We start from the raw sequence: 22,237 nt of genomic DNA, 5'->3' as shown, positions 1-22,237 counted from the left end.
TCCACACTTCTGAAACCAGCCCACACCATTGAGGGTCACATTTCCTTTCTGTCTATTTTTCAATCATAGGTAGAAACCCTGAGCATTCTTCTCAATTTGTATAAACTCCGCGATCCTTCAATTCAAACTCCTTTGAAATCCCTAACCCATATGCGCGTTTGATCAGATCCAATCACTTTTTTCGATGGGCCAGTCGAATTTGCCTCCTTCCAAGCGTAATCCGCGTCAATGGCGGCTCTTGGACATAGTAACTGCGGGGTTTTTTTGGATTCATATTTCTCTTCTTTTCGTCCCTCATCTTCACACCTCTCGGGGATTCGCTTGCCGCCTCTGGTCGCCAGACGCTTCTTTTATCTAACTCTGATCCACGGCAGCGCCACCGCCCTCATTGCGGCCATCGAGGCCGGTGAGCAGCGAACTATTGAGGCATGCCCCCCGGATGCGGTTGACCACATGCCATGCGAGGACCCGAGATTGAACAGTCACCTCAGTAGAGAAATGAATTACTACAGAGAGAGGCATTGCCCGCGGCCAGAGGCGACGCCGCTTTGTCTGATTCCCCCGCCTGAAGGCTACAAAGATTCCAGTGCAGTGGCCGGAGAGCTTGCACAAGGTATAAGTATTAGATTGTTTGGATCCGGAGTAAATGCTGAAATGTCAAGGTAAAAACAAGACATGCGTGGTGTAAGTCCAAATAATTACAGAACACAAGCACTGGTATGAGTACTACGAGTGAATCCTGTTACTACAGCACAATTTATAACTTGCTATTTAGATATTTGTGGTCTCTTGAGAGGTTTTCGGATATGTTTCCGGAAATATAAGCATTAAGGTGGGTGAATTAATAAAAGAACTTAACCACACACACGCAGTCACTCACTATGACATAAACTACCATATCAGCTTAAAGTGTATCCATGAGCCTAACAGAGAAGTATAGCAAGAAAGGAACAAATGGCGACAGAAAGAAGTGAAGAAAAAGAAGGTAAGGTGGTGGGACCGTGAAATCAGAGAGTGGATGGGTAAAAGAACGGAAAGATGTAGATGGAACAGAATTGAAGAAGAGGCTGAAGTGAAGGAGCCATCAGAGGCTTCCATATGGAGAAGGGTTGTAGATTTTTTTTTTTTGGGGGGGGGGGGGGGGGGGGGTGGGGGGGGGGGGGGGGGGGGGGGGACCTTGACTAAGGGCGATAATCTAATTGCTTGCGAGCCATGCGATGCATGCCATGCACAATGGCACTGATAACACTAGTCATTGCGCTTCAAATGACACATGCAACGCCATAGATGTAGTGACGTCCAAAGATCCGTGGCACGAGATGTACACCACATGCCATGACGAAAAATGCTGCGCAGTACAATCTAAAAGTAATTTAATGCATACTTAATAGAATGATACCTGCGTCGTATCTGTCTTAAATAACAAATTAGAGAGACCAGATTCTATGGTGAGTCAGAGTGGCTAAAAGATCTCTAAGCAAAATATCTAAAACCAGTAACTTATCCTGATACGTGATAAATTTATATGCCACTTTTGGTAACAGGTTTCTCTTAATTGAAAATTATGAGGAAGACCAATGTAGATTACTTTCGCCCCCTCTTTGCCTCATCCTTTTCCTCTTCTATATTCACTGGGGACTTATTTCAACAAGATATCTTATATTTTTCTTAATTAGTAATTCACTGATAAAACCACTTCTACCTTTGTGCAGATACGGCATAGCAATATGCCACATGACAAGATTGCAGATAGGAAAGGTCACCAAGGATGGATGAAACGCGAAGGCCAACATTTTATTTTTCCTGGTGGTGGTACAATGTTTCCAGATGGAGCCATTCAGTATATTGAAAACTTGGTCAGTACATCCCAATAAAAAGTGGTATTCTGAGGACTGCTCTTGATATGGGGTGTGGGGTAGGAGCTTTTTCTCCTATTTAACTTCTTATTGTTTTTTATTCCTTTGGGCCAAAATAACGTATTATTGTTTAACATGTACGTGTATCTATCATTTCATAGGTTGCTAGTTTTGGAGGGTATTTGCTAGCTCGAGACATTTTAACTATGTCCTTTGCTCCAAGAGATTCACATAAATCACAAATACAATTTGCTCTCGAAAGAGGAATACCAGCAATGGTCGCCATGCTTGGCACTCGCAGACTTCCATTTCCTGCATTTGCATTTGACTTGGTGCATTGTTCTCGGTGTTTAATTCCTTTTACAGCCTACAGTAATCTCTTCATTCTGGCCTACCTTTTTAAATCTTATAATATGCTAAACAATAGCCACTTCTCTAATGCGGAAGATCTGCCTTGCAGATGCAACTTATTTTATTGAAGTGGATAGATTACTTCGCCCTAGTGGATACTTAGTCATATCTGGTCCCCCAGTGCAGTGGCCTAAACAAGATAAAGAATGGTCAGATCTGCAGGCTGTGGCCAGAGCTCTGTGTTATGAGCTCATAGCTGTTGATGGTAACACAGTGATCTGGAAAAAGCCAGTTGGAAATTCATGCATGCCCAACCAAAATGAATTTGGCCTTGAGTTATGTGACGGCTCTGATGACCCAAATTCTGCTTGGTAATTTGCATCAGACTTGAGGAGTTATTCTTCCTCTTATTTTTGATTCTCGTGGCAGAGATCTACTGTATTAGCTGGAGTATTCTAAATTTGATTCACCCTATCATAGTGTTAGCACTGGGTGAACTTTATTTTGTTCAAAGATTTTTTTGTCATTTTCTTGTCAGCGGTCTCATGTATTAGCTGGACTGTTTTAAATTTGATTCACCCTATCATAATGTTAGCACTCCGGTGAAGTTTATTTTGTTAAAAGATTACTTATAATAGTTATTTGGGATTGTGTTATTTTGCAGGTCCTTCAAGTTGAAAAAATGTGTCAGCAATACAGATTCTGTCAAAGGAGACTATGCTGTTGGGAGAATCCACAAGTGGCCGGCAAGGCTCACTGCAGCACCTCCAAGAGCCACGATCATGAAAAACAGTGCTGATGTGTTTGAGGCTGATTCCAGGAGGTGGGTGAGGAGGGTTGCTTACTATAAGAATTCTCTGAATCTAAAGTTAGGTACCCCGGCAGTTCGCAATGTCATGGACATGAATGCGTTCTTTGGAGGTTTTGCATCAGCAGTAGCATCTGACCCAGTGTGGGTAATGAACGTTGTTCCACCTCGCAAACCATACACTCTTGATCTTATATTTGATAGAGGTCTTATCGGAGTTTATCATGATTGGTGAGTTATAGCTGAAAAATTTATGCATTAGTTATTGAAGAATTTCAGAGTTTAGAAATGCCATGATTCTTATTCATTGAATCACAAACAAATAGGAGTTGGATTGGAGTGCTAGCGTACAACATCCAAAATCCCAAGGAAATAAGTAATATGAATTTTACATATTTGAAAAAAATATGACGTCATAATAAAAGCCTAACAACCAAACACAAATAAAACTTTAACATATAATTATCTTACTGTAATATAATTATATGATAGTAAAAGCTCAAGACATTGTCTTGGGCAATAAAAAATTAATTGTTAAAAAGATTCTGAATGATGATAATAAAAGTGAAAATGCTGTTAAATGTTACATGCAATGGAGCACAATCTTTTCACATCTTTAGACTCACATTCTCCAACATTTAAGAAAATGATATGATCTATGATTCAGGCATATAGATTAATGCAATCTAAGCTGATATGACAAAATCAAGTTACTCCTCTAGTTCTATTTATACCTCATGAGAACTAAGTCAAGAAGATAATAAATGAAGGATAAATTATACATTCATACGAAAAATTTCTCTCTGCCTTATACAGGATTAAAAAATTCCTTCTTTCTCTGCCCTATAAATAGGACCAGAGGAGTATTTTGAAATTAAATAATTGCATACAAATATCGGATATTCTTTATGGTATAAAGTCAAATATATCACAGCTTGATGTAACTTTATTTTTGAGAACGTAGTTGCAGAACTCTCTATTTTTAAGCAGAAACCTAGAATGACACATGAGAAATTGATTAGACTTCAATTTATCTTTTTGGAGAATGAGTTGTTCTGGTTGTGTTGCACTATCGTTAACTGCTATCTAGATTTTTTATTTCTCGTTATTTCATTGTAATACTGAATTTTGTGGGGATTTGGCTTTCTGATCTGCACTATGTATCTTAATTTGACGACTTTCTTAAATTTATATTTTACACAGTATGTTTGAATTGGCATAATCCCATAATCTCCAATAGTACAAATTACTCGACTCCTTCTAAGAGAATCCCTTGCAACAGAACTAATAGAATTCTTAACAGTTAATAGCTGTCCTAACACGCATCTGCTAACTATTAATTCAATCAGTCTCGTATATTAGGTCTTCGTTGTATAGCAAATCAGGGATTTTATATGAAAATTGGCATTTTATGGCAAAATTTGGGATGCTTTTTATTGTTCTAGGAAATCAGGTATTTCAACTGGGAGAGGAAAGGATTTTATTTTTTCATACATAGGAAATTAGGGATTTATTAGGGGAATGAGATGGGGTGTTTAAAGTATCGATGATAAGAACCACAATATATCAAATTTCAAATTTTTAATCTGTAGGGTAGTTGATTGCAGACAGGCCAAACAAAAGTGAAATAAAATATATTACCTATAGCTAGATTCTTTGCCCTGTGCGATGCATGGGAAAGATGATAACTGAAACTCTATTGAAATTTGTAGAAAAATATTGAATTAATTACCGGAAGAAAAGGTTCACACAAAGCCTAATGAAATGTGTGAAGAAAGCCTGAGTTAAAAATGCATGGGGTTTGAGAAGAGTATCATTATAGCTTGAGTAATGCGAGTCTCTATGGATTTTAGATTTTATTGATTTTAAAGTTAGGACTATGCGATTGAAATTTAACTAACAAGATCAAATATCAAATATTCAATTCAGGTTTCTTACATAGTGAAACCAATTCAATGCAATCTAACTTCAAGTCATGTTGAGTTGGGCCTTTAGTTAGTCCAACCAGGCAAGGCTGTCAAATAGCATGATTCTATTGCGATGATTGCTATTTTGCTTGTATAAGATACTCAGTCTGATATGATTGTCATTTTCCCTATTATTTCTTTTATGTAAATAGGGAACCACTCTGCTGATTAAAGTTAGTTGATGAATTCCGACTGTCATACTTTTCAAGAAAAGATAACATGGGAGTGATCATTGCGATTTTTATAAAGTCCCCTGCATCAAAAGAGTCAGAACTTCCTAGATATCGTGATTAAATCAAAACTAGTGTGCTTAATCTCTAACATGTTTTGACTTTTTAGCCAGGATTCTGATTCTAAATTTTTAACCCGCGTTTATGTGCCTTTGAACACGTGTTACAATTTGCGAAAGAAGATTTTTGTGGATCTAATTGTAAGGATACTGTTCCAGGTGTGAACCTTTCTCAACATATCCTCGTTCTTATGACCTGATCCATGTGACAAGCATTGAATCACTCATAAAAGATCCAGCTTCTGGCAATAACAGGTACTGGCTTGTAATTTTCTACAGTTTACATTTTAAATGTTGATCTGGAGATTTTAAATTGACATCATTAATGAATTTTTGTGAAGTCATGTCATGGTCATTCCCTGCATACGTACCCTTGCATGTTGAGAGAGCTAGAGGGGCTTCTTGAAATAACCATTTAGCATTGAGGAACGAATTCAGTTTTGATTTTCATAAAATTAATAATCTGTTTGTATTAAGCTTATTGTTTGCAATTGCTGCTTTGAGATATACTCCTCCGGTCCTTAATATAAGACCCATTTAACTAATTTGATTAGATTAAGAAGTTAGGTAAGTTAGTTAATTATAAGAAAGTGACACATTTTTCCTAAAACACCATAATCATCTTTTTAATACCTCATCTCCCTCTTCTATTTGATTATGGTTGAGGGAGTATCTATAGGGGTAATTTAGAGAAAATTGATAAATATGAAAAATGGGTCTTATATTTAGGACCAAAACCAACTCAAGAATTGGGCCCTATATTAAGGACCGGAGGAGTATTTCTTTATATCTTTTCGCATATTGAACTTGAAGGTTTTGTTTCTTGTCAAATTGTAAACTTCTAAATTCAAAAAATGATGGTCTACTTCAACCGATTGGCTATTTCATTTGAAGTAGCTTAGCGTTAAAATAATTATGGCATGCTCATCTGTCTACTCTGAAAGATTTAAGTAACATAGTGACTAAATTATTTGTGAGCTCTGAGCCATCTAGATTGCCATTGTCCTGTAATGATCTCATGTCCAATCCAAAGTTGCAAAAGCTGTCTCTGCGCAGCTTCAACATGGTTTCCATTTGTTATCATGATTTGTTCCGAATGATCAGCAAGATCACTGACATTAACTAATGACTTCATTACAGGTGCAATATTGTTGACTTGCTGGTGGAAATAGACCGGATGCTGCGGCCGGAAGGAACCGTGGTGGTGAGGGACACGCCAGATGTAATCAAGAAAGTTGCTCATGTTGCCAACGCAGTACGTTGGAAGCCTACAATACACGATCAAGAACCTGAATCACATGGTGGAGAAAAAATTCTAGTTGCCACCAAGAGATATTGGACACTTCGAATCTCATCTCACTGACACGGCTCTGTAAGTTAGGTAAATTTTCTTCCTTTTTCTTCTTTTTTTATGGTGGAAGAATTGAAGGAGGGAGTATAATCTAAAGCATTAAGATATGAGGCTTCCTTTCTTGATCCTATTCATTTGGTTTAGATTGAAGGAAGTGACGAGAAGACCTTGAGCAGATTTTTATAGGAAGGGCTGCAGGTCGATGCCAGTTTTATTTATTCATCAATTGTAATTCCATTGATTATTTATTAAAGAGGGATGTCACTGATTGCTGTTAATCACAATTTTGGTTCTTCTAGTATATGTTGTTTCAAGCGTAGTTTCTTTTATATTTGGTGCAGGCAGGGAATGCTCTCGTTGATGTTTTGAGTGCAATTAGTGATTAGATTTTTGCTTGAAGTGAGGGTTTTTGATACTATGAAAGAGCTTTTCCATGTGGAATTGAAAAATATATTAGTAGAATACAAGAACCTTCTTTCAGTTTTGCTAAACTTAATAACCTAGTCCAAAAAATTGAAATTCCTTATTTTCCCTTGATCTAATTGTATGCTCTCCGTCCCCAATTTAATGAATTAGGAATTTATCTAAATTAGGAATTCAAGGATCTTTTCGATAAGAAATCAATATTATGCCCATTCCCCAATTCTCCACTTTGTTCTTTATTGTTTTGTTCCCAATTTTCTCTAAGAATTGCCGCATTTCTCAATAACTCTTTAAGATAGTACTGTATCCTCTACCGCGACTTGAACCACATTTTTATAGATGTTTCCAACATAAAACTGGCAAACCCAAAGAGTTGCCAATAGACTTAGGTATGCCCACTCTAAGTAGAAGACTTAAAACTCGGAAGTACTTAGAGAAGAGAAGGGGCTACATTTGTTACGAATAGAAACATGATCAATCATTAAATTATGTAAGTATGTTTGAAATATTATTTTGGTCAATTTATGTATTACAACTTAAAAAATTTAGTAAATAAATAAGTTTACACGGGTAAAAGGAATTAAAATATGATGAGAAAAAGGTTTAAAATATATATGCATTAAGATTATTTTCGTACCACCCAAATACTTTTTAAATAACATTTACGTTAAAAGAGCGGTATTTTGGTTGAAAATATTTAATATAGTGGTTAATTAGTAATTATGAGCATGAAACTGAAGCATTAAAAATAGAGTAAACTTGTGTAAATATATTTTGGCTGAAAATCCTTTTTAGACTTTAGTCTTATTTTAAGCAAAACATGATAGATGTATGAATTTTACATGTAACTATGCTGTTCTTTGAATTAAATCGTATAGTTGTTAAGTTTTTCAGGTTTAATTATGCCATATTTGGAGAAACTGACGTTGGATATAAGAATTTTTTTTTCAGAACTTTTAATCAGTTCATATGACAAAAAAAGCCTGCTGAGTTAACCCACCAGCCTCCTAAGACAATCCTAACTCACCAAAAAGTGGGCTAGCTCAGTTAGGCCTACGTTTGTATTCTGTTTTTCTTCAATTAAGATATGATTGCCTGATGAGAACATTCTCCAACGGAAACCAATTATTTCCCTACGAACAGGATCATGTTAGAATTTTTCATGTTAAATTTTCCCTTTTTCACTCTCAAAACCTCACTCAGGAGACGAATGGATGGAACATTGACACCTTAAACAAGCGAACACCTGGCAATATTCATCAATTACCAAAATGCACTCGTAATCCTCAACTTCATAGATCAAAATTCTTCTTCCCATTATTGCATAAAAATTTTAGGTATAACATGTGGTCTGTATTTTTTATTTTTAAATGATTACACTGATAATTATTTAAAGAATTGATACATTTCACATTTATAAAATAATTTATTACTACTTCCGATTTTAATTATAAGAGTTAACTGACTAATTTGAGGAGATTAAAAAAATAAATTAGTTATTTGTAATAAATAGATATGATCTTTCTTTAAAATATTCTTGCTAATCAAGTGTATTGGTTGGAATTATCATTGTTCGAAGAACTACCTTAAAAAAAATACATAAATATAAAAAACAAAGTGAATTAAAATCTTATATTTAAAACCAAAATAAAAATCAAATAAGGTTTTATATTATAACAATAACAATTTCATTGCTAAAGGAGTTGCATCCAACTCAACAGCCATGCTCAAATGACCGAGAAACTCTTTCTCCATAACAATGATTTTTGCCTTCTGAATTTAAGAGCATGATGGCTAAAAGTTCTTTACATTAGGTAAAAATATTCAAATGCCTGATAAATACACATATAGACATGCCCGAGGTTGATCATGATATTTGGCAAAAACCCAAAAAAAAAAAAAAGGAAGAAGAAAGAGGAGAAAGAGCAAGATAGGATTTACACCCTCAGCATTCGTGATCTCCCCTAGAATTTATATCCAAAAAGCTAACTCCTCTTTCTACTTGGGAGTTGGAAGATAGGGCTCGAATAGTTTAAGACATGGATTTGAGTCATACTGAAGAATGTCAGCGGCACGTTCAAACTCTTCTCTGAGAACTTTGATGCTGGATTTGTCTACCACTCGACCCAGATCATGAGATAATTCAAAAGGATCCTCTATGCATATTAAATGGCGATCATTTCCAATCCTTCTCGTCCAATCTTTTTCTCGCTTGCTACGGCCAAAAATAAAATAGAACAACATAGTAAGTTTGACATGTAAGTCTTCTCCCGATCCCAAGTTCTGATTTTTGAACAAATAATAACCTTTCACAAAATGATTTATATCAAAACATTTACAAGTCCTGACAAAAGCTAGACGGATATGATCATATGCAAGAGTGACCTTGACCCTTCAAAGTCACACCAAAATTGTACTGGGAAGCCAGGGCTCAGTAGCTGAAGGAACCCAAAAACATTTCTATTCCCGACTAAAACAAGAACCAAGAAATAGCCCGATTCTTGAAAAATGTCAGGATTTTTTTTTTTTTAATATTCTTTTGCAATAACAGGAGACGTAACTTTTTCATTACCCTCAACATTAAATAAAGGCTACTGCTGAGAAAGCAATATTTGAAAAAGGAAACTAACCAACCAACAAAAACACAAATACCCCACTGTGCTCTTACCTGATTATGTTTCCTGTACGTACAGATATAACAGAGTCGGCATAGTCATGACAGTATGCCCAGTAAAAGAAAAATCCCCACACAAGTTGAGCAATCGTTTCCTTATTATGACGTCCAAAATCACGTAGTTTTTCAACTTCATCAAAGTAACCGCATTTAATATCATCCACAGTCACAGAGTATGTGGTCTCCATCTCCTAAATAGAAGATAGCAAATTAAAAAACACTACACTGAATCACAAAAATAGCCATAAGAGGCACAAAGTACATGTAACTTGTATGGATAGCATGTTTCATAGGGAAGAGTGGAAGCGCTGATCTGTTTAAAAAAACTGCAAGTAAATCATCTACAAACAATTATTTGCCACACTAAGAATAAAAGGTATAATTACAATCAGGTCCCAAATAAGGAAATTTACTATTTCCTCAGTCCCATTTACAACTGACTGGGACCTCTGGATAATTAATTTTCTTATTTGACACCTCTATGTAATTCTCCCAAAACATAACCACACCGCTGAGTGCAGACTTCACTTTGCTAACAATCTAGTCGAGAATATGATCCTAACCAACAGACAAAGTGAATAATAATTTTAGGAATACATGTGACAATTTACCATAAACAAAAAAATTTCAACTCTTCGCGATCCCAAACTTCAAACCATATTTGGACAGTGACATTTATTCGCCACGTACTTTCCTTTAGGCAATTCAAACCAGTGTGACGTTATTCCAACTTTCACATGAATTCCTAAAATTATTATTCAATATATGACTCTTATCAGTATCCAGCCAGATATGGCATTGAATGTTCATTCATCTTTGACATTTCATATTTTTTTGACATAGAATATTAAAATAATGGCCAACCTGTGATGAGACTGGAGCTATAGATGGCACAAGTGTCATGCTCCAGGAGCCATATCTAGACAATTGAATTAAAACTGAACTAACAGGAAATCTTTATTTGGATGTTTTTATCACCTAAACTTGGGAGTCAGACACAGATTCAATCCAACAGTTCAAGCAATGTCACTTACAATGTTGCAACGTAAAACTTGAAGTACAAGGGGCCACATAGACTTGGCTGAGAATACAATACCATGTTTGATGTTTCAGTATCATCAACTAACAATCCAAGAATAACTATAGCAGGATAGCCACTAAAGAACATCTGCTTTATTATTTAGCAGTTAATCACATGTGAAAAATAACCAGTTCCCAAAAGCACGATTCATTCCAATTGAATTCAGAATATAGTATAAAGAAAACCACCAAAACATTTAATGGAATAAGATAAAAAAGTGATATAGGGGGGAATCCTTTTGGAGAACTAACGTACATTATTTCAATGAAACCAAAGAAAAAAAACCAACGTTAAACATGATTTATTTCAATATTTTTACAAGAATATGCTGTCAACTATGAAGACCCTTGATTTTAAATTGCACTAAGTCAGAGGATATTAGTTGCATTCCACAAAATAACATAACTCATATATTGATTATGTCAGGCCATTTATTTAGTCCACATGTAGACAATGAGAAATCAAGATATAATGTTCTTTGATGATGGCATGCTACCCGGTATCCTCTTCCATTGAAAGATCAAAGAACGGTTTTAGAGAATGCTGAAGTAAACAAAATTGGTTTATGTAATGTACTGCTATGTGCCATCTCAAAATATTAAAGTCTGTTATTCCACGAATTACTACATAAAATCTCTATTCCACATGATAACATCAACATCAAGAAATTCTGTGAATAGATGACAATATCTGGGAGCTTAACCCATTTTCGGTAGATCATTTACCTTTTGACTATTTATCTTTCTTACAAGCACTGGTCTACCAAACACTTTGATAGAAGAGTCAAAAAGCCTTCATGGGGGGTATTCCTAATATGAAAGTAGCACTAATAAAGACTATTTCATTAAGGCTAGACCCTACAAATCCAGTATGGCAACAGAAATAAAAAATAAAAAAGAATATACCTGTAAGCATGGAAGGATAGCAGGTCTCCTCATTTGTAAAAAATGAATGCACATTAAAACGTACCTGAAAATTTCCAAAATTTTCCATCACTTTGTAAGCACACTTCGTTTAATAAATCATATCATTAAGCATCTTCCTCTTTATATTTGCAACGCAACTTAAACTAAATCAGATAAAGGTCAAGTAGAAAATGTTAGGGCTTAGTACAAGAATACCATTAAAAAAAAAAAAAAAACCACTTACGCGTAGCTGGATAAGGTCCCCTGGTAAGTTTCATTAACTCCTCTTGACTTGGCCCAATGTTTGATAATAAAAGCCAACTGCCTTAACCTTGCATCTATTTGTGCATAATCCCGAAGAAGCTTTGTATTCACAACAGCCAGGAGATTGTTAACACATATGTCACAGGAGATTCCTGTCACAGGATCCATCAGCTTTACTATAGGAACCCTAGCACGCGTCAGAGCCTGTATATTTCATGAATCAAAAGAATCACAAGAAATACAAGCCATACATCACAAATCAGTTACAAATATTCTGATTATGGTTTCTTTCTCAATTCATGGTTTTTTAATTTGACTCCACTCTCTTCTATTCTAAAGTGTTAATTGGACATTGTGCTTCCTGATTTATTAATTCTCTTCTTTCTTCAATTTATTTCTTTCCCTTCTTATCAGAGTTTCAAGCTCCATAATTTTGCTCCAAAGTCATTAATTTCTATACTATTTTTTTAATTAAATATCACCCCTAATCTATCTGACAAGGGCTCTTAATTACATTTCTTCATCTAAAAATTTCCATGGTTCATGAGCACCGTCTACTTTAATTTCCCGTTCTTTCTATTCTTTACTTCTTGACCTTGATAAAAAGTGCACTGAAGGCCATCCGCACAACATCATGAAGGTAATTTCCCGGACCAAAAGAGGCAGAAGCACTACATTTATTATTAGACCTAGGAGTATTGCAATCGTAAACATTCTCGAGGTGGAAATGAAAAACTAGGTGATGGAAACTACTCCAGATTTACGGTATTATTGGATATAACCAAAACGATCCACCAGCATAACCCAGTGGATGAATACAACCAAGGAAGAATCAGGCAGTCCGGTGCATTCGAGATCACCACTCTCCTCACTGTTCACTCACTATTTCCATGCCCCTTACATGCAACTAACAGATACTTATATCCGTTCCCCTGCCTAACCGTCTGCTTACTAAAAACCATAATTACCCTTCTCATGCAATTCACGCACACCCTTATAAACCGGGCTCACGCCACTCACGCACACACCCTTATAACTGGGCTACATTTGGGCTTTCTTTCTCACGTACGTATACTTAGGCTCAACAATATCCCCCCCATGAAGGTTAGCCTTGTCCTCAAGGCGAAAATCAGGGAACTGTTGTTGGATTGTATCATAGGGTTCCCACGTACTATCGCTGACAGGAAGGTTGGCCCACTGAATCAGTAGCTCAATCTGGCCATTTGTAAGACGACGATGCTTCAGAACCGCAGCGGGATAAACTTGAAGTTCCAAGTCACTTGTCAATGAAGCAGGTAGTGCCTGAGGAACAGTCGAAGAAGAGAGGGATTTCTTGAGCTGCGATATATGAAAAACAGGGTGGATCCTGGCCTCGGTCGGTAGTTGTAGACGATATGCCACTGAACCGATACGTTCGACCACAGGGTATGGCCCAAAGAATCGGGGACTGAGCTTTTCGTTGGGTTTCTTGGCCAAAGACCTGTGACGATATGGCTGAAGCTTCACATACACTAGATCACCCACTGCCAGTTGCGCGTCGCGACGTTTCTGATCGGCCCAAGATTTCATATACTGCTGAGATCGCTCTAAGTGCTCTTTTAATTCTGCCAAGATGATGTTCCGGTGCCTCATTTGTTCATTCACCGCTTCGACAATCGATAGGGGCTCTTGAAAACGATAAAGATGTGGTGGATCTTGGCCGTACAAAGCTCTGAAGGGACACATACCAGCCGAGCGATTATAAGTAGTGTTGAACCAATATTCAGCCCAACATACCCATTTAGTCCAAGACGCTGGTTTGGTGTTACAAAAACATCGAAGATAGGTCTCCAGACTTCGATTAACCACTTCCGTCTGACCGTCGCTTTGTGGGTGGTAGCTGGAGCTATATTTCAGGGAGGTTCCGGCAGACTTAAAAAGTTCCTTCCAAAAAGTACTGACAAATACCCGGTCACGGTCACAAACAATGGAGCGTGGGAACCCATGAAGTCGAACTATTTCCTTAACAAACAACTCAGCAACACTTGCAGCAGTGTAGGGATGACTGAGGGTCAGGAAATGAGCGTATTTTGTGAAGCGATCGACAACCACCAAGATAGTATCATAATGGTGAGACTTGGGTAGACCAGAGATAAAATCCATGGATATATCCGTCCATACACGGTCCGGAATGGGCAGCGGTTGGAGCAAGCCGGCAGGACTTAGGGAGAGGTGCTTATTGCGTTGACAGATATCACAGTTAGCTACATATTGTTGGACATCCCGTCGTATCCCGTCCCAATGAAATAGGTTGGCGATGCGTTTGTACGTGCGGAGGTAACCGGAGTGGCCACCCACAGGGGAGTCATGGAATTCCTGCAGCAGAATGGGAATGCGAGAGGACGATTTAGGTAGAACTAATCGCCCATTGAAGAGTAAATGCCCTCCCTTCAATGTATAACCAGCTGTAACGGACTTTCCTAATGCCAGAGCTTGGACCAGGGCAGAGAGCTTCTCATCTTGCTGTACCTCTTTATCCACATCATCAATATCAGTGGGCTGGACGACAGAAACGGCCTGCAAAGTCAACGATTCCTCTTTTCGAGATAACGCGTCAGCGGCTGAGTTTGCAGTACCCGGTTTATAGTGAATCTGAAAGTCGAAACCTAATAATTTGGATACCCACGCCTGCTGTGCATTTTCCAAGACGCGTTGTTCCAGCAGAAATTTAAGGGCCTTCTGATCAGTACGAATAATGAACTGACGTCCTAGTAAATAATAACGCCATTTCCGAACAGCGAACACAATGGCCATCAATTCCCGTTCATAAACAGAGCATTGGCGTCGTCGTGAAGAGAGGGAGTGGCTGTAATAAGCAATTGGGCGGCCAGATTGCATGAGGACGGCGCCCAAACCACTGCCGGAAGCATCAGTTTCCACTATGAAGGGTTGGGAAAAATCCGGTAATGCCAGCACTGGTGTAGTGGTCATGGCTTGTTTCAGTCTGTCAAAAGCGTCCTGGGCTTCAGAGCTCCAACAGAAAGCGTTCTTTTTTAATAAACTGGTCAGAGGTGCTGCAATAAGACCATAATGCCTGACAAAACGCCGGTAATACCCAGTGAGACCAAGAAATCCCCGGAGACTTTTAAGTGTAGTGGGTGTCGGCCAAGAACTCATGCTAGCAATCTTGGTTGGATCAGCATGGACACCATCGGAAGAGATGATGTGACCAAGGTACTCTAACTGGGGCTGAGCGAACACACACTTTTTAGCATTTATAACCAGAGAGTGTTGCTGTAATATCTGCAAGGCGACTCGGAGATGTTGTAAGTGAGACACTCGATCACCACTGTAAACTAGAATGTCGTCAAAGAAGACAAGAATGAACTTGCGTAAGTGCTGCCGGAAAATTTCGTTCATGAGAGATTGGAAGGTTGAAGGAGCATTTTTCAGACCGAAGGGCATGACCAAAAATTCGTAATGTCCCTCATGAGTGCGAAAAGCTGTCTTGGGTTCCTCCCCTTGTTTCATGCGGATCTGGTGATAACCGGATTTCAGATCTAACTTGGAAAAAATTTGAGCCCCACCAAGTTCATCGAGCAACTCCTCTATAGCTGGTATAGGAAACTTGTCTTGTATGGTCAACTTGTTCAGAGCACGGTAATCCACACAGAAACGCCAGCTGCCATCTTTCTTTTTAACTAGAAGAGCTGGGCTAGAGAACGGGCTTTTACTTGGTCGTATGATTCCAGAAGCCATCATTTCACAAACCAGGCGTTCCAGTTCTGTTTTCTGATGATGTGGATAGCGATAGGGCCGAACATTGGGGGGTTTTGCTCCTGGTTGTAGATCGATAGTATGATCGGTATCCCGAACAGGAGGTAGACCTTGCACTGGTTGTTGAACTTCAGGGAACTCCCCCAATAAGCTCTGAACGTCGGTACTAATGGGAGCGATAGTTAAGTCAGTTATCTTAAGTTCAGAGAATTCAACTAGGAACACCTCTTCATCGCATCTAGTGGATCGGTACAAAGAATTGAAAGACATAGGTGTTCTCTGTAATGCTGGGTTGCCCCGTAAACAAATCCAGTCTCCTCCCATGTCAATCTTCAAGGTTGATCTCTTCCAACTTACTAAAACTTCATCAAGGGAAGCCAGCCAGTCTGCCCCAAGTATGATGTCCGACCCCCCCAATTTAAATGGGTACAAAGAATGAACAATATGGAGCCCTTGTGCATGGATAGAGACATCCCTGCAAATTCCACGACCCTGCACATTACGTGAGTCTCCAACTTGGACAGTGAAAGCAATGGTAGGATCGAACGACAACGGAAGGGACTTGACTAGATCCTGATGAATGAAGCTATGGGTAGCCCCACAATCGATGAGAATCAAGACGTCCTTACCACATACCGAACCCATTAACTTAATGGTCTTCCCTCCTGTAAATCCAGCCAATGAATTTAGCGACAAGGACATGAGCTGGCTTGGCGTGGATACTTCGTCTTCACGGAAGGAGTCCTGGTCAAATGGTAGTGGTGGGTTTTGCGGAAGTTCATCTTCACCGTCGCCGTCCTCTGATACAATGAGTACCTGGAGTTGCTTCTTTTTACAGCGATGACCTGGGCGGTATTTTTCATCACACTTGAAACAGAGACCCAGTTCGCGTCGTCGCTCAATCTCAGCATCAGTATATTTCTTAGGGACCGTCCGACTGACTTGAGTGACTGGAATGGACACCGCTTTGGAGTTTTCAGTGCCCTTTGACTCGCTAGCCGCACTCGAGGGAGACGCAGCTGGTGTCTTGCCCGAGTCTATTGAAGACGCGTTGCGGGTGTAATGGGCTCGAGTTCCGACCCATTTATCCTCGGTCCATGTTCGTTGTGGACCGGATCCACGTGGAGGCACCGAATGTGAGAACACCCAATTCCTCTCTTCCAGCCGGATGGCCATATCCATGAGTTCGGCGAGGGAACCAAGCTTCATCAACCGAAGATCTGCCTTAATGTCCATTTTCAACCCGTTGTAGAAAGCTGCGATCAATACGTCATCATCGCAATTCTCGAGCGTGGCGGAGATTAGCTCAAACCGCTCAATATAGTCTGCCACAGACCGAGTTTGACGCAGGGCCATCAACATTTCATATGAGCTCCCATATTGAGAGGGGTGAAAGCGGAGGATTAAATCACGTTTAAGTTCTTTCCAATCGGTCACGGGAGATCGAATCTCCTTCCACTGGAACCAGTTCAGTGCTCGACCTTCAAAACACAACACGGCGGCGTCCAATTTATCACACTCCTTCACTTTGTTCACCTTGAAATAACGCTCGATTTTAAAAATCCAGCCCATCGGTTCATCGCCGGAAAATAGAGGCATATCGAGCTTCCTGTATGCTGAGTGGTCCGTGTCGTCGTTACCCCCACGATCCTCAACCTCGACGATTTTGACCTTATGCCCCGAATCCTCCTTCGGAACAGCAGAGCCCCCTTGATCACCGGAATCCTCAGGGTGAGTACTCTGTCCGTTCGGTCGTTTGCCTGAACGTAGCTCGGTTAAGACTTCGGCCATCATTGTTTTAAGGATAGAGACTTCATCACACAGCTGCTCCACCTTTTGCTCATTGGAAGTTACACGGGAAGTGACGTCCTCCATCAGATTATCCCTTCGCGTATTTACCATACCAGGATGCGCAGTGCTCTGATACCTTTGATGGAAACTACTCCAGATTTACGGTATTATTGGATATAACCAAAACGATCCACCAGCATAACCCAGTGGATGAATACAACCAAGGAAGAATCAGGCAGTCCGGTGCATTCGAGATCACCACTCTCCTCACTGTTCACTCACTATTTCCATGCCCCTTACATGCAACTAACAGATACTTATATCCGTTCCCCTGCCTAACCGTCTGCTTACTAAAAACCATAATTACCCTTCTCATGCAATTCACGCACACCCTTATAAACCGGGCTCACGCCACTCACGCACACACCCTTATAACTGGGCTACATTTGGGCTTTCTTTCTCACGTACGTATACTTAGGCTCAACACTAGGCTACCCAAAATTAACAGGATCATTTTAAAAAAAAAAAAAGTACAAAAGAAGTATAAATTATGCTGAATGCTCAGCACACCTCAGAGTCCACTTACAGAAGCTTGTACCATTTTCCCACCTTGACATGAACAGATTATGGAAAGACTACACAGACATTGAATGAAATTAACCTAAACATAATAGTTAAGTAGTTGACCAAGCATGTCAGTCAATGTGAGTAAACACAAACGTGAGTGTCTCTGAAAAGACACATGGACACATTAAAATGACAGTATGTGTGCATATCTTCTGAAATGTCAAAGAGCTAATTTTTATCATCCAAGACAAAATTCAAAGCCATTGAATTTCTATATGCAAATTTCCAAGCGAGCATGTGTGCACCCACATGTATATCCTGAGGTAATGCGTAATTGTCGACTCTTTCTTAAACTACATCTTTGTAAATATCAAGTTAACAACCCCAGACTCTTGATAAATGAATTCAAGTCTTCTCACCTGCACATTCTGTAGATTATCTGATTTTAAAATTTCAGCCAACTTCAATAAAATCTCAGATTTATCCATGTCTGTTTCCTTAATGTCAAGGCAAACATCAATGTCACTTTTACAAACACCAAATGAATTGGCACATGATCCATAGAGGTAAAGCTGAGCTTTTGGCCATTCCTTACTGACTAGTTTCTCCAGTAAAGTTAGTAACTGTTTTTGCTTAGCCTTTTCTTCTTCAGGAGGTATTAAGGATTCATAGAGTGCGAGGAGAGGAACATTGAGACTATTGATGTCACTTCGGCATCTCATCAGTCTTTTATACATTCTCGCCCGCTGGGTCAGAAGCTTCTGCCCCCTTGAATCCGACCTGACATCCTGACAATAAAAGCTGCGGATTATGATAATAATACTTAACATTTCATTCCAATCATATCAATAATAGCTATCATCCACATATTTGAACATACCACTCAATTCACATTAATATTAATGATACTATAAATACCATATGTATCTCGTGCACACCAATAGATGTGTAATTAGGAAGGTCAGCAATCTAAGATTTTTTATGTCCATAAATATTTCTACGTAGATGTTTGAAATGAGAAATTTCATCAAGATTTTTAACTAATTAAATAATAGATTCTTAAAGTATTTACCAAAGATCCCATCCACAATTCAGTTCTTCAGAATTATAACAATTGATAATCCATAATCCATATCCATAGCTATTATAAAAAATGCAAAAGGCAAACACACTGACGTAAAGCAAAATCAACAGAAATTAAATTACTAACTTTCTCACGAGTGCGACGCTGCCTTGAGCCTGAGGTATTCTTGTCTTCCAACTCGTCCTCATTCAACAAGGCTTCAACCAATTGCTCACCAAAACCACTGCCAGAGTCAATAATATCGTCCTTGGACATACCCACTCCGTGATATCTATCCCCAACACTATCTAGGACAATTTTACTGTGGAAATTTTTTCTAGCCTCTTCAATGTCCAATCCTGAGACAGAATGAAGGTTGCTGCCGGAGGGTGGCCCAGGCCGATCCAGCTGTTCAGGAAGACCCACTTCAATAGATTTTCTGCCTCGGCTGTTACTTTTGTCTGATGATGGTTTTCCCACTCTTTCCTTCTCCGTGGTCACATTATTGTATTCCCCACTAAATGCACCAGAATTAGCAACCTCCCTGTCGTCATGAATATCTGAACCCCTTCTTCTAGAACCAGAGCCCCAATAGCCTCTTCCTTTGGGCCTGTTTGAAAACCCTGATGGCGGCTGCCTTGTTTCAGGCCTACAGTTACCACCATGATAGTTATTCCCCCGGCCACTCCCTGTTCGGTCCTGATCACGGCCATCACGATGTGAATTCCCAACTACATTCACCCTTGAATTCGTATTAGAAGTCGCTTTGGGATCCAAATGCAAATTTCTATCTAACCCACTATAGCTTCTGTTCAATACCGCTTCCCGCCCGGTGCCAACATTGAACACCAAATTGACCATAGAATTTCCATCGGGCGATACTTCTCTACTTAAAACATCGCTGGGTAATGAACCAAACTTCAGCTTATGTTCCTGCTGCTTCTGCTGCTGAACAAAAGCATCAATCCTATTACCTCCAGAGGGATCAACTGGAAACCCTAATAGTCTTAGATCATCTCCATGGGCGACTCCGATGTTTTCCACAGGGATTGGATTCCCAGGGAAGTGATCCACGGGGAGCCGAGGAGGAGGGAACAGGTTGTGGGGCAACCCGAAGAAATTTGGCGGGTAATTAGGAGAGACTGTGTGAGGCCAAGACGGAAGATGAGGTTGGGGATCACGCCCGTTACTCGACCACGGCGGCATGATGGGAATCGTAGGTCCTATGGCTGCCACGGCGGGATCAAGCGTCAGTGATTGTTGCTGGTGCTGGAGTCGCGGCGGCGGCGGCGGCGCCGTCAGCGGTGTTTGCAGTGGAGGATGCGGGTGATTGGGGGGCCTCTGGAGAAGAGAGAGAAGAAACTCTCCACCATTGTCTGCCGGCGGCAGCGGTGCGTCTCCACCGCCGGTCATCCCAAATGATGCAATGTCTCACTTTTCAGTTTCAGTAGTGAAGCTACTGAAAGAGGCAGCCGAGAGAGAGACGGCGTTATCTTAAGAGAGCATTTTAAATTTTATTTCTCTTAAAATCCTGCCTTGTGCTGTTCATGAACAGGAGCACTGCGCCGCCGCCTTTGTGCATACGGGCATCACCTTATGTACTAGTGTATACTTATACTCCTCCGGTCTTTATTATAAGACCCAATTTGACTTTTTATTTGGTTTTAATTATAAAACCCAATCCATTTTGTCTCTTATATTTATGCATTTTTTTCCAAGATAATCCTTCTAATAATGATAGTTTTAGCCAATATACTTAATTAGCAAGGATATTTTAGGAATGACAACACTTATTTATTATAAATAACCAACTTAACTTACTTCCTTAATTTCCTCAAATAAGTCAATTGGGTCTTATAATTAGGACCGGAGGAGTATATTTCTAATTCTAATTCTATATAGATGGCAAGGTCAAAAAAAGCATCTATATAGATAGGCTATGCATAAGAAAATGTAGCTTTCAGATAAAATCGACTTATAAAATATATATATTTTTACACTATGATTTATACATTAAATTTATAATAATCAATTACCAAAAATTCTATTGAATAGCTTATGATTAAATCAAAATTTTAGCTTAAAAATAAATTTTTAACATTGAGAAGGGTGTCTTGATTATTTTTAACAACATCAAGATTTTATCATATATAATTAGAAATTTAATCCAAACTAACACAATCTAATTATAATCTTGGTTACTACTTTTTCCGTCATTAATACAAGAACTAATTTGATAGTCGATGTTAGTTGTGTATGTAAGATATAGGAAAAATCCTAAAAAAATGACTATTAAATTTCAAAATATCAAATCAGTATTGGTTATTATATTCATCAAGAAAATGATTACACTCGAAAAGCAAATGACAACACAAATTTTAAAATTCAACATTCATTTTTTGGGGAATTTTTCATAAGATCTATTTCATATGTTTTTTTTTCAAATTAATCCTATTGATATTCTCTCAACAATATTCAAGTAGGAGAGAGAGGAAAAGGATTAAAAATATGCTTCGGGTATTTTAGAAAAACATATCATATTAACTAATTGAACTAATATATTTAATCTACTCAAATTAGTTAATTAGGTTTTAAGATTGGGGTATTAATTTTTTTTTTCTACGTGAGAATATTTCAATCTTGGCTTTCACTCATCTCGTCTTATTCTTCTGAAATAATTAGTTTCAAAATTTCATCACTTCTTTCATTTTGAAAATATATTTATCCGAATTTAATATTACTATTGCGCGTAACTGCTTACTTTATATGATATTGAATGGAAGATTTTGGCACTGAAAACAATATTCTTGCATATTGTTTGGCAGTTGAAAATGAAAGGAATCGGGGCAGGAATTTTGCTCCCCTCCCTTGTCTGAGTAAAACTTTTATAGTTAAGCCCCCCTTAATCCGCCTTCTAAAAATTTGGAGATCACGAGTGGGGGGAAATATGACAGAGTATATTTTTATCTTAGGCTTATTTTAGCAAAATATGTAAGAAAATTAATCTATATTTTGTTATAATTTCATATTATGATAAAATTAAAAAATATAGAAATTTAATTAAAAATTGTGTGAGACTATATGAACTTGG

At 38.6% G+C, this 22,237-nt stretch overlaps 1 protein-coding gene and 1 pseudogene across 1 annotated transcript; one reads left to right on the top strand and one right to left on the bottom strand.

The window, feature by feature from the left end:
• The first annotated feature begins 85 nt into the window (after positions 1-85).
• On the top strand, positions 86-7,086 carry LOC114739974 (probable methyltransferase PMT13; annotated as a pseudogene).
• A 1,633-nt stretch (positions 7,087-8,719) lies between these two features.
• Positions 8,720-20,587, bottom strand: LOC114739975 (UTP:RNA uridylyltransferase 1). Its single transcript, XM_028928088.1, has 6 exons — positions 19,294-20,587; positions 18,503-18,871; positions 11,950-12,173; positions 11,706-11,769; positions 9,714-9,910; positions 8,720-9,260 (listed from the first exon to the last, which is right to left on the bottom strand). The coding sequence occupies exons 1-6, from the start codon at positions 20,557-20,559 to the stop codon at positions 9,044-9,046; spliced, it is 2,337 nt and encodes a 778-aa protein (XP_028783921.1). The 5' UTR covers positions 20,560-20,587; the 3' UTR covers positions 8,720-9,043.
• Positions 20,588-22,237: the final 1,650 nt, after the last annotated feature.

Source organism: Neltuma alba, unplaced genomic scaffold, assembly GCF_004799145.2.
Source record: "Neltuma alba isolate B1F8T4 unplaced genomic scaffold, ASM479914v2 tig00003001_pilon, whole genome shotgun sequence".
Lineage (NCBI taxonomy): Eukaryota > Viridiplantae > Streptophyta > Magnoliopsida > Fabales > Fabaceae > Neltuma > Neltuma alba.
Note: the sequence above shows the minus strand (reverse complement) of the source record. Positions and strands in the feature narration are given on the sequence as shown.

Excerpts from the sequence above, each read along its gene's own strand:
- LOC114739975 (XM_028928088.1), bottom strand. The coding sequence starts at position 20,559 with ATGACCGGCGGTGGAGACGCACCGCTGCCGCCGGCAGACAATGGTGGA. Across the intron at positions 18,872-19,293 it reads AGCGTCGCACTCGTGAGAAA|GATGTCAGGTCGGATTCAAG; the intron begins GTTAGTAATTTA and ends TTTTATTGTCAG. Across the intron at positions 11,770-11,949 it reads GGGACCTTATCCAGCTACGC|GTACGTTTTAATGTGCATTC; the intron begins GTAAGTGGTTTT and ends GGAAATTTTCAG.